At 54.7% G+C, this 12,409-nt stretch overlaps 2 protein-coding genes across 2 annotated transcripts; one reads left to right on the top strand and one right to left on the bottom strand.

Moving 5' to 3' along the window:
• Positions 1-458: 458 nt before the first annotated feature.
• On the top strand, positions 459-1,298 carry Oxt (oxytocin/neurophysin I prepropeptide). The gene is made up of 3 exons (XM_006984536.4): positions 459-629; positions 869-1,070; positions 1,154-1,298. Exons 1-3 carry the CDS (start codon positions 510-512, stop codon positions 1,207-1,209), a joined length of 378 nt encoding a protein of 125 aa, XP_006984598.1. The 5' UTR covers positions 459-509; the 3' UTR covers positions 1,210-1,298.
• A 3,516-nt stretch (positions 1,299-4,814) lies between these two features.
• Avp (arginine vasopressin) lies at positions 4,815-6,885 on the bottom strand. Its single transcript, XM_006984537.4, has 3 exons — positions 6,697-6,885; positions 5,323-5,524; positions 4,815-5,043 (listed from the first exon to the last, which is right to left on the bottom strand). Exons 1-3 carry the CDS (start codon positions 6,826-6,828, stop codon positions 4,871-4,873), a joined length of 507 nt encoding a protein of 168 aa, XP_006984599.2. The 5' UTR covers positions 6,829-6,885; the 3' UTR covers positions 4,815-4,870.
• Between the last annotated feature and the right edge of the window lie 5,524 nt (positions 6,886-12,409).

The raw sequence follows: 12,409 nt of genomic DNA on the forward strand, positions 1-12,409 counted from the left end.
TGTGTTAGTTTTAACCTCTATTGGTATTTTGTCTTACTGTCTAGCTGGAAGAAGGGCTGAGCTGCATTCAGAAGTTGAAGGAGGATGTGATCTTTTCCTCATCCATGTTTCAGGGCCTGTTGAGGACTCCCACATCCACTTTCCCTATCCTGCCCCATTCTGAGGTACCCGACATCTGTGAAAATAGCTCCAGGCCAGGCTGCACCTCCACCCCCACCAGGTTCTCTCTATCCTCTTGTAACTCAGGCCACCCCTTCCAGGCTGCTTCCCCGTGGAGCTCCAGGCCATTAGCTGAGGCGGTGACCTTGACCCTAACTAGACCCTGCAAATGAAGGGCCTGCCTCTAAACAGTGTGGATAGATTTGACCCGCAGTGACCTGCTGTGACCAGTCATGCAGTCGCCCTCTTAAGACAGTGCTCCACCAAGGCAGTGCCCAGACATAAAAAGGTCGGACCCGGCTGGAGCAACCATCACCTCTGGTGGATCGAGGACTCAGAACACCAACGCCATGGCCTGCTCCAGTCTCGCTTGCTGCCTCCTTGGCCTGCTGGCTCTGACCTCCGCCTGCTACATCCAGAACTGTCCCCTGGGCGGCAAGAGGGCTGTGCTGGACCTGGACATGCGCAAGGTGAGTCTCCCCCATCCCGTCCGGTTCTAGCAGAGAAGACTCCCAACCCGCAGAGAGCATCCCGGCACTCTGGCCAGCCCTACCCCAGCCTCGCGTGGGAAGCCAGGGCGTTGGGCAGGGTTAGGCTCCCGCTCGACGCCGTGAAGGCGGAGACAGCGCCCGAGCACCCCACTGTCCCTCGCCCCGCCACAGTCCCGATACGGGACCGTGCGCTACGCCCACCGTGTGCTTCCCCGCAGTGCCTCCCCTGCGGCCCCGGCGGCAAAGGGCGCTGCTTCGGGCCGAACATCTGCTGCGCCGACGAGCTGGGCTGCTACGTGGGCACCGCCGAGGCGCTGCGCTGCCAGGAGGAGAACTACCTGCCCTCGCCCTGCCAGTCGGGCCAGAAGCCGTGCGGGAGCGGGGGCCGCTGCGCCGCCGCGGGCGTCTGCTGCAGCCCCGGTGAGCAGGAGGGGGCCGGCGGCACCGCCCGGCAGGAGACTTTCGGGTTTGCTGCTCCAGTCACTGACCCATTTTTCTTGCAGATGGCTGCCGCATGGACCCCGCCTGCGACCCTGAGTCTGCCTTCTCCGAGCACTGAGCCCTCTCGGGGATACCTTTAGAGCTCACCCTTCACTCCCCAAGGCCACCGCCAGAAAGAAATGACAAATAAAGCAGATTTCCTCTTGACTTGTGTCTTGACTGGTGTCTAATTGTCAGAAACGGGAGGGATTACGGGCCCTGGCAATTCAGGGCAATTAGAGCCCAGCAGACGGCTCAGGGGACAGAGGGGTCCTTTATGGGCTGTCACCACCCACCCTACTGGAGTGGGCCTGTGGCAGACAGACTTAGAGCAGCATTTGAAAGTCCAAACAGCAACGGTGGACATCTGTGGGAAAAGACAAGGCCTGGGCAGGGGAACTCAGTTCATCCGGTCGCTTGCTGATCTGAGAGGAGACTTCAGCCACATCCTCAGGTTGAGGGGGCAAGCCTGGCCTAGAAAGAAGGGTCTTGGCCGGGGTTGGTAGTTACAGAGTCATAAGGTTTCTATACACGGGCCTCAAGGAGGCCACCCCTGGAAAGATCAAGAACCAGCTGTCCTCAGTGCGGGGCCTGAGCTCAGGGCCCCGTTTCCGCCTCTGCAGGACAGCATTCCCTGGGGCAGCATGGAATCTTAAGAGCCCGTGGGCACCGAGGGCCACAAAACATAGAGCCCACGGGCAAAGAGCGGAACCCACAATCTACACTGCTCATCCATTGCTGGATTAAATCCACTCCCCGTGCCACAAAACACGCCTCGCTCAGCTGCCGGGGTTCTCAACAAGGATGGCAGAAGGCGCATGCTCCTACTCCACGCCCACACAGGGGCACGTGATTCATTGTTAGAATAAAAAGGGAAGGCTTGGGTGGAGATCCGTGGGGGAGGGCAAGGCCCTGGGCTCCATGCCATGACAACAAGTAAATAAATATACAAACAAACACTCCCTGTGGGTCTCACACCCAGCAAAAGAACACAAATGACCCCCATCACCACATGTGGAACTCACAGACAGGGTGGAGCCAAAAGGATACATGAAAGAAACTTCAAGATTGATTTGTTGTTTCTTGTTTTGTTTTTGGTGTGGTTGTTCATTTTTCTGGGGCTGGGTTTCGAAGACTGTCTATCTTAAGACTTTTATTCTGTTAAATTTCTATTTCTGTGTACGTGTCTCTGTGAGAATATGTGCACATGAGCGCAATACCCACGGAGACGGGAAGAGGGCGTCACTACCACTAAACCTGGAGTGGTAGGTGATTGTGAGTCATCCTATGTGGGTACTGGGAACAGAACTGAGGTTCTCTGCAAAAACAATGTGCTCTTTTAACTCCTGAGCCATCTCTCCAGCCTAAATTTTTCTTAATTATATTTCATTATTTTGTTATTGTGTGGATGCGGGTGGGGGATGGTGCGCACAAGCCACAGCGTGCATGCGGAAGTCAGAACTCTAGGCATCCGCTCATATAAGCCCCCTTGATTTTGGAGGCTGAAGAGGGGAGGTACGTGTTTACTGTGAATTCTAGGAGTGCCTGCCTTTCAGTGGCTCTGTAGCTGGGTAAGGTCCTCCCTGGAAGGGAGATCAGTGGGCAAAAGTAATTCCTCTCCTTGCGGAATAGGAGAATGATTCTTCTAGAAGCAGGTGGGGGAAAGAGGGGTTACAATTCTCCACCTGGGCAGAGGAGCAGAATGACGGGTCTCAACCTCATCCTGAAGCTGCTCGTACACCAGCCCAAGGAATCAAATCAAGTGCAGCCAAGTCACAGCCACACCCACCTCCTCCGCTGGCCTTTCCATCTGGTCTTTTCCTTGGTCCTGTCCTCATGGAGGTCAGACCCTGAGAGGACCACATGGGAAGAAGGCTGGGGTAGAAGTCCACCTGGCCCCTGTACCCTGGTTAAACCAAGGCATGCAGACAGACTTAAAGATGCTGGGATGGGGGCTGGAGAGATGGCTCAGCCTTTAGGAGCACTGGCTGCTCTTCCAGAGGTCCTGAGTTCAATTCCAGCAACCACATGGTGGCTCACAACCATCCGTAATGAGATATGATGCTCTCTTCTGGCACACAGGCATACAAGCCTGCAGAACACTGTATACATAATAAATGAATAAATCTTTAAAAAAAAAAAAAGATGCTGATATGAGAAGCAAAAGGCACCTTGACTCTGTCCAGGGCTGACCATGCCCAGCCACCCAGTCAGGTCACTCAGACTGACCTCTGTCTTCCACAGTTGCCCCTGACCTCAGAGCCTACAGAGCATCCCAAAGGAGATGCAGCATCTTGTGGCCCCTAAACTTGGACCAAGACGGCATATGAAGAGGATGCCCAAGACAGAGGAGGCAGAGAGAAGGGTAGGAAGCTAACAGGAGTGTGTGTGTGGGGGGGGGGGGGGCAGAAGAGACCAGGAAAGGATGAAAGGCCTGGGAGAGCAGCCAGAAGGCCAAGACACTGGTAGGCTTGGGGGAAGATCCAGTGCTGAGGGCTGAAGCCGGGGGCTCAGGGCGGTCGAGAGGACTGGGATTCAGTTCTCAGCATCCCCACGGTAGTTCTCAGCCGTCTCTAATTCCAGCCCTAATGAACCCGATGTCTTCGTCTGACCTCTGCAGGCACCAGACAGCTCAGGAGCTGAACTGAGCACACCTGTAGTGCACAGACATACACGACGGGAGAACACGCGTACACATAAATAAACCTGAAATTTTAGGAACGAAAGAAAAGCTAATGAGGAGAAGCGGGGAGAGGAGGGACAGAGGCCAAGCTGGTGCCAACTTTGCTCCAGAATCGGATGAACTAAAGGGAAAACGTGCTTATGTCCGGGAGCTGCTGTGTGTGTGCCTTGGTGCTGGACTTGTGTGTTTGCGTCTGTAGCTGTGGTTGAGGTCAAGAGTCATGGAAACGCCCCCAGAAGCTGTTATCTTCTGGTCTTCCCCTCCTCCTCCTTCCTCGGTGGTGCTGGGGACCAAATCCAGGCTAGGGAAGCATTCTGCTAATGAGCCACAGCCACAGCCTGTCTGGCGTATCCCCCCCCCCCCCGAGAGCAGGTTTAGCGGTCTGAATATGTGCCGTGGGGGTCTTGCCGCTGGGCTCTCAGGGGGTCTGCCTCTCGGTGGCTGGGTCCCCATGATCGAGACAGCAGGTGGCACTGTGTCTCATTTAGGTCTGGGTTAAGTCTCTGCTCTTTCTCCCACCCAAGCACCGTCTTGGGCAAAAGTGACTCTGCACTGGAAACCAGGAGAGGTCGCTCAAGTTGTTTGTATCTTAGTCTGGGATGAAACTGGGCCTGAGATGGTCCCCCTGGCTCGTCCCCTTACTTCTCTGTCACGCTCGCTGATTTGTCTCTCCCTTATCCACCAGTGTCCTAGCTCTCCGCTTTTATTTCGGTCTTAGCCAGAGGATCGCTAAACCACCCTCTTCAGAGCCTCCCCGGGCCTCAGGCCTTGCCCTTCTTCTGAGCTTGGGGCTGCCTTTGTCCTGAGTGTGATGTGGGTTATCAGGAGCTCTAGAACGCTTCCCTTGTAAGTCTTACAGGTCCTGCCCTTTCTGGGCATGGAGGCGTGGACTGTCCGCGACCTCGGGTGCAGGGATTAGCCAGGGCAGAGCAGAAAGTTCTCACTCCAAGCTTCCCCCTCTCCTCCCCTCGCCACCCCAGAGATAGAGACAGACACCAGGGTGCATTTTTTAAAGTTTATTTTCCATGCTGTAGGGGCGAGGCGTGGGGGCGACGGCTCAGTAGCCCCGGGGCTTGGCAGAATCCACGGCCTCCCGCGACCCAGCCAGCTGCACCAGCCGGAGCAGCAGCGCCCGGGCGGGCCCGTCCAGCTGTGTGCCGTTGCTCGGCTCGCGGGCGCGGGTGAGCCGCAGAAAACCCTCGCGACACTCGGGCTCGGTCACGCAGCTCTCTGAGGGAAAGGATCTGTGAGCGCAGACGCCCTGGGGTGGGCGCAGCTCCGGGGGTGCAGTCCCAACGCTGCCCTCCCACCCTGACCGCCCCGCCCCGCCCCCCCCCGCCACGTGCCAACCCTCGCCCCCCCTTCTTACCCTCCAACCCGGTGTCCCTGCCCCCACCTCACGCCCTCACTCCCACCCACCCCCGCTTAACACCCGCCTCCACCCTCCCACCTACCCCACCCCGCAGCCCCACCCGCACCCCGCCGGGCCCCGCCCGGCCCCGTGCGCACCGTCGCTGCAGCAGACGCCCGCGGCGGCGCAGCGGCCCCCGCTCCCGCACGGCTTCTGGCCCGACTGGCAGGGCGAGGGCAGGTAGTTCTCCTCCTGGCAGCGCAGCGCCTCGGCGGTGCCCACGTAGCAGCCCAGCTCGTCGGCGCAGCAGATGTTCGGCCCGAAGCAGCGCCCTTTGCCGCCAGGGCCGCAGGGGAGGCACTGCGGGGAAGGACGCGGGTGGACCGGGAGCGAGGATAAGAGTGGCGGTGGGAACCCAGCCCCCCTACCCCCGCGCTGCAGGTGCCCCGGCGCTCTCCAGCCCGAGAAAGAGCAGTCAAGGGCAGGAGTGGAAATCTGAACCGCTAGGTCATCAGGAGGGTCAGTTCTCACTAGGAGCTCTCAAAACCCTCACCTGCCTTGGCGGAGTCTCCCCGGGGCTGCAGCACTTGGGGACCGTGCTCAGCTCTGAGGTGTCACTGGTGTGCAGCAATCTCTCGGAGGCTTACTTCTCTGACATTCAGATGGCTCTCCTACACATCCCAAGCCCCTCTTCCTCCATCACCCCCCACTGCTTCTTGTAAAGGGTTCACGCCCTTTCTCTCATTTTCGGGCCTTTCTCCTACCCCTGGCCCAAGCCGGTGGGCCTCACGTGGGCCTTAACCTCCTGGCCACCTAATTGACGCTATTAGGTAGGCGGCAGGGACCAAATTAGGGTGATGCGTGCCCGGGCACCTGGTGTCTCAAGCCTCCAAAGGAGCTCTGCAAAAAGGTGGACTGTGGGAGCTGTCGACCTGACTGCTCCAGCCTGTGCGATAACTCAAAATTGTGGCCTGGACAAAACCGAGCCTGGTGCTGCTGAATTGCCCTGAGCTCTGCCAGAAGGGCAAGACTCACAGCTGAACATGCAGACAAGAGATTTGGGCAAGAAGCCGGGGTTAAGTATGGGACATACTCCACTCAGGCATGCACAGGGCAATGGCCATCAAAACAGGAGCTTTGAGAGGCTGAGCTGGGTGGGGAGGGCCTTAGATTCAGGCTAGAACAGATCTTGGTATAATCTAGCCCGTCCTGATGAGCTGACACCCCACCTCCCTCCCCCAGGTGTGCAGAGAGGCCCGGGCGCCCAGCTCAGCCTGCTCCTGTCCCAAGCCCGGTTATAAGGAAATCTCTCATTTCTGGCATACCCCCTGCACGGGGACAGTGTCCTTCATGCCGCTTCCCTGACACTCGGTCCCCTATCACCCATTTCAGCGGTCCGTCCACTAGGCTATATTGCCTCTTTCCGGAACCTCCCCTAAAGTCTGACTTCTCTGACAATTTGTCTCCCTCTGCTAGCCCATCAGCCATTCCTAGGGCACATCCAGGGGCCCGGAAACGGACCACAGTGGTACCTGTCTCAGCTCCATGTCAGACATGGCCCTCTTGCCGCCTCTCGGGCAGTTCTGGAAGTAGCAGGCAGAGGTGAAGGCCAGCAGGCTCAGGAAGCAAGCAGACAGCGTGGCGTTGAGCATTCTGGCGAGCATTAGGTGGGCACTGTGTGCAGCTGCTCTGTTGGCTCTGTTCTGCTGCCCTGGCGGGCTGTCTATTTATGTCTGCAGGTGTTCCCTAGGAGGCGACAACGTGGCTGCTAACCCCCTCTCCGGTGGCTCCCCAGGTCCCAAGCTGTCAGCAGTGATTCAGGCGTCTGGGGACACACGTGGGCCTGTCTGTGCAGAGCATGTTGGAGGAGGGGGCAGGCCAGCAGGCTGTCATTGGCCACGGTGTGACGGGAGCAACTCTCACAGTTACTGTGGTGCTGTATGATCTGGGAGGTGAGCCGATGCAAGGATCACCTGGAAATCACATCTGAGCATCCTGGCTGCTCTCAACAGGTCACAGGGGTCAACGGGCCCCATCCAGTCAGGGCTGTCATACTGAAGCAGGTCAGGACCAGGACGGGTGGAGAAAGCTTGTTAGTTTCGGGGTAGGGTGAGTGAGAGGATCGCACACACCAGGTAGACTTTGGGAAGGTAATTCCCATTTGCAGCCTCACTGGCCCAAAGCCACAGTTAGGACATCAAGGGCAGCACACACAGATTCAAAGGTCTGTCCTGTGCTGGATGTGGCTGGCTTCAAGATGCCCAGGTTGTTTCATCCCCCATGCATGCCCCTATAGAGCCAAGTGTGGGGACTCAGATTCTGAGAATGGAGTCTTTTTTGTTTTTTCTTTTTGTTTTTTTGAGGGTTTCTCTGTGTAGTTTTGTGCCTTTCCTGGAACTCGCTCTGTAGACCAGGATGGCCTCGAACTCGCAGAGATCCGCCTGCCTCTGCCTCCCGAGTACTGGGATTAAAGGCCTGTGCCACTGCCCCCCGGCGAAAATGGAGTCTTGGGGATAGTGCCTGTCTGGTTCCCACTAAGGACATGAATTGGGAAGCTACTGTGAGAATGAGAACTCCAGACTCAGTAAGATCATGTGGAAGATCTGGTTCACGGGCCTGTGGTCTGAGCTACTTGGGAAGCTAAAGTAGGAAGGCCACAAGTGCCAGGCCAGACTGGGTGACTTAGTGAGACCCTGTCTCAATATTAAAAAATAAAAGAAGGAACCGGGCAGTGGTGGTGCACACCTTTAATCCCAGCACTAGGGAGGCAGAGGCAGGTGGATCTCTGTCAGTTCCCGGCCTCCTGGGACTTCATAATTAGATCCTGTCTCAAATAAACAGATGATAGATAGATAGATAGATAGATAGATAGATAGATAGATAGATAGATAGATAGACAGATAGACAGACAGATAGGCAGAGGGCCGAGGATAGAGCTCAGGTGTAGTCCTGGGTGAAATCCCGGGTACTAAAAAGAGGAAAAGTTTGAGGAGAGAGACCCATGCCCCTAGGCTGCTACGGTCTCAGGCCTAAGGCAGGAGTGGAAGAAGATTGTTCTGTGGGAGGAAGTGGGAGGAACCACAGCCAGACAGGTCCAGTCTGAAGAAGCGGAATTAGTTCCTGACTTGAGGCTGTAAGTCATTTGTTTCTTTCTAAGGCAGTCTAATGTAGCCCAAGCTGGCCTTGAACCTATTATGTGGCAGAAGCAGGCTTTGAACTCTTAATCTTTCTATCTCCACCTCTCCAGTGCCAGGATTATAGGCATGCACCACCACACTCAGCTTTGGTCCTTCACAGCCTCCTTTCTTTGGGCTACCAGAAAAACCCTCTGGTTTTGGCCCAGACTAGTCAACCCATTTCTTCTGGACTGTGCACAGGCCAGGACCCTTCCAGCTCCCAAAGGCTTCTGCTGCCTCTCCTGGGTATATCAGTGTGCTTCAAGGGAGCTCCAGAGAACCATTTGGCCTCTACCTCACCAAGTACAGTGGGGCTTGGTAGCCAAGGTGGCCTCCCATACTCAGGCTCCGAGGCCAGACCTTTTCAGGAATGACTGTCAGCTCTCGAGGCCTCTGTAAGAGGCAGCCGATAGAGAGGAAGCCAAGTACGTTGACTTCTGTGTCTTGAAGCTTCCTGACTGGGGCAGGTCACCGGATGTCTGACTCCCCACTTAGTTCCAGAATAAAGTAGTGAAGCCGGGTAACCACTGCGTGGAGCTCTGAGCGCTGAATCACTTAACGTGAAACTTAAGGGAAGTGCTTGCGTCATGGTGATGTTAGTTGACAGCAGGATTGTATTATTAATGTCCTCATTAAGAGAGAAGAGGTTGTTTTCCAGAGAGAATAGCTTCCTTGGCCAGAAGAAACCTTCTTCTCCCACTTACGGATGAGAATGAGCTTTGAGGGAGACGGCTATCCTGGTCAGTTGTGAGGCGGGTTGCTGCTGGGGGGTGGGGGGCAGAAGCCTGGTTCAGGCCTGTTGTGTGGCCTTGTCCCTAATTTACCTTCTCTGTACTTCGGTTCCAAATTATCATCTGGAAGCTGATGGGGCCTGATTGAAAGACACGAGTCCTGGGGCCAGGCTGGGAAGACCCAGAGCCCTTCACCAGCCATGTCCACCAGGGCTGTCATTCTAAGGCCCCAGTGAAGACGCCATGCTCTGTCCCCCAGCATGGATGTCAGAGGTGCATCAGGCCTAATCTCCACCTTCTCGGCATCTCTGCTGGCTAGGAACGGTCCCAGGAGTGTGCTGGCTCTTGTCATCTCAGATACCCCCACCCCACATGCTGCATGGACTCCCAAGATACCCCACACCTTCTGTATTTCCTCATAGCTTATTTTTCTCAAATAACTTTTTTTTTTTTTGAGACAGGGTCTCTCATTCTGTAGCTCTGGCTGGACTGGAAATCTCCAAGTAGACCAGGCTAGCCTCAAACTCACAGCCTACCTCTGCCTTGGGAGTGTTGCCATTAAAGATAGTGAGCCATCAGTCTGTCCTGTTATCTGTCACTCTTACTCAAAAGTCAACATTGACCCTGAAACTCCCGCCACTCAAGATTTCTGCCTAAAGCAGCCTACTGAAACTACATTACTAACAAGCTTTTCCCACCATTCCTGGTCCTGACCTGCTTCAATATGACAGCCCTCACTGAGGTCTAAGAAAATCACGTGAGGTGTTCTAGACTGGGGCATTCAGTTTGTCTCTCTTGTCTTTATTTGTTTGTTTTCAAGACAGGGTTTCTCTGTGTAGCCTTGGCTGTCCTGGAACCTTCTCTGTAGACCAGATCCACCTGCTTCCTCTGTCTCCTGAGTACTAGAGTTAAAGATGTACGCCACCCCTGCCCAACTCTGTCTTGTCTTTTTTTTTTTTTTTGGGTGCGGGGGCCGAGACAAGGTTTCTCTGTGTAGCTTTGCGCCTTTCCTGGAACTCACTTGGTAGCCCAGGCTGGCCTCGAACTCACAGAGATCCGCCTGCCTCTGCCTCCCAGTGCTGGGATTAAAGGCGTGAGCCACTGCTGCCCGGCCTGTCTTGTCTTTTTTAAAGACAGGATCTCCCTCTTGCCATCATGGAACACTCTATGTAGACCATGCTGGCTTGAACTTCATAGAGATTCCCCGGCCTCCAGCTCCAGAGTTCTGGAATTAAAGGCCAGGGTCACCAAGTCAGGTGACAAACCATGATCTATTTTAAAATCCCGTGCAGCGGGTGCTGGAGAGCGGACTAACCAGTTAAACACTTGCTGCTCCTGAAGAAGACTCAGGTTCTGTTCCCAGCATCCCCGGGATGTCTCACAACTGTCTGTAACTTCAGTTCCAGGAATCTAGTGTCCTCTTCTGGCCTCTGTGAGCACCAGACATGCCCCTGGTGCCCAGACATACATGTGAACAACACTCATACACATACAATAAAAACTACTAAATCTTTAACAACTCAGCGGGACGAAGTGGGGTATGCCCAGCACTCTGAAGGTAGAGGCAGGCAGTTCTCCAGTTCGAGGCTAGCCTGGTCTACATAGCTAGTTCCAGGAGAGTCAGAGCTACACAGAGAAACTCTGTCTCAACAAACAGACAAAACAACAACAAACAAAAAATATTTTTAACTCTGTACAGAGACAAGTTGAGTAGATTCACAGTTCTGGGTCTGATGGCCTGCTGCACTTGACAGGGACAAGGGCCCCCAAGGGGACATAACAGACCTCTTTGGTACAGGCAGCCAAGCAAAGAGGCAAGAAACACTGCTAGGTGAAGAGAAACTCACAAGGAAAGACAAAAGGCCTCCAAGGTCATGGAAGTGCTGCAGCTGGGGTTGGATACAAATGTGGGGCTCGGCTAGCACCCACACTAGGCTGGCCAGGTAGAGGCACGCTGTGCCCCGACTGCCCTGGAGTGGGTGTCGGGGGGAGGGGGCTCATGAGACAGCCGACCCGGCATCACTCAGCGCCATCAGGGCGCGAAGAGGCTGCACACGGCCGGTCCCAGGGCTGCAGTTCCAGGCTGGACACCGGAGAGCCTGCCACTGGGTACCTCCCTGCACCCTCAGCCCCTGGCTCTGCAAAGGGGAAGCCACTGTGCAGGTGGTAGACTACCCGCCCTCGGTGTGAGGACTGCAGTCCTTGGAAAGAGTGGGAGGGCACAGACTTGAAGGATACACAACTTGCAAGGGTCTGAAACCAGATCCAGACATACGTGCATGGATGCCTACCTGTAGTGTGTGTGGTTTTTTTTTTGGGGGGGGGGTGTGCATTTGTGTGAGCATTCGGTATGTGTGTACATGCACATCTTTCTCTACCTACCAAGTGCTTGGACGACAGGCATGTGCCACCCACCACTCTTGGCTTCACACATAGGTTTCATTAGTGTGTGTGGCAGTTCTTTGCCCAATTCACATAAAACCCCACAAGGAAGTGTATTTCCTCCCTGTTCTTAGAAAACTGTGCCATCGAATTTGAGTCGCATGCCCAAGAATACAAAGTAATAAAACCAGGCAGGATGGCTTAAGCCTTTAATCCCAGCACTAAGGAGGTGGAGGCAGGTGGATCTCTGTAAATTCAAGGCCTGGTCTACAGAGCAAGTTCCAGACTAAGCAGGGTCACACAATGAGACCCTGACAGAAAAATAAATAAATAGATAAACAAACAAACAAATAGAGAAATCAATCAATCAATCAATCAATCAATCAATCAATCATGCCTCTGTTGAAAATCCCCATAGCTGAAGCTGACTAAAGCCATGAAGACATTTATGTACTCAAATGTTGTTTTTGAGGGGCTGGCAACTGAACCGGTGTTTTTTGAAATGAAGTGCCCGGGGAAAAGCCTTACCTGTGTTAAGGACTAGTGACTAAAACTTCTGTGAATGTTCTGAATCTGAAGACCAACTACCTTGGCTATCTGCAGCCCCCCCACCCCCCTTTCTCCCCCCATCCCCCCCATTAGCGATCCATTGCCAACCTCGGTGTCTGACCAGCACTGATCCTGACGGCTGAGTACCAAGGCTCAGAAACACAAATTCAGGTTACTATCAAAGCCATTGCCCAAACATGGTAACAGTTTCATGAAGTTTTATTTTTTAATTTTCATTACTATTATGTGTGTATGTGGTGTGTGGGGGGGGCTGTGTGCATACGGAGTTCAGAAGACAACTTGGTGGAATCAGTTCTTTCCTTCCACCCTCATGGGTTCTGGGGACCAAACTCAGGTCATCAGGCAAGCATCTGCCCTCCCAGCCATCCTACCTGCCCTCGGGAGGA

This window comes from Peromyscus maniculatus, chromosome 4 (genome assembly GCF_049852395.1).
Source record: "Peromyscus maniculatus bairdii isolate BWxNUB_F1_BW_parent chromosome 4, HU_Pman_BW_mat_3.1, whole genome shotgun sequence".
NCBI classification, from domain to species: domain Eukaryota; kingdom Metazoa; phylum Chordata; class Mammalia; order Rodentia; family Cricetidae; genus Peromyscus; species Peromyscus maniculatus.

Coding starts and splice junctions, on each gene's coding strand:
- Avp (XM_006984537.4), bottom strand. CDS start 6,828: ATGCTCGCCAGAATGCTCAACGCCACGCTGTCTGCTTGCTTCCTGAGC. Junction 5,525..6,696: donor CTGACATGGAGCTGAGACAG/GTACCACTGTGG, acceptor CCTTCCCCGCAG/TGCCTCCCCTGCGGCCCTGG. Junction 5,044..5,322: donor GGGCGTCTGCTGCAGCGACG/GTGCGCACGGGG, acceptor CCTTTCCCTCAG/AGAGCTGCGTGACCGAGCCC.
- Oxt (XM_006984536.4), top strand. CDS start 510: ATGGCCTGCTCCAGTCTCGCTTGCTGCCTCCTTGGCCTGCTGGCTCTG. Junction 630..868: donor TGGACCTGGACATGCGCAAG/GTGAGTCTCCCC, acceptor GCTTCCCCGCAG/TGCCTCCCCTGCGGCCCCGG. Junction 1,071..1,153: donor GGGCGTCTGCTGCAGCCCCG/GTGAGCAGGAGG, acceptor TTTTTCTTGCAG/ATGGCTGCCGCATGGACCCC.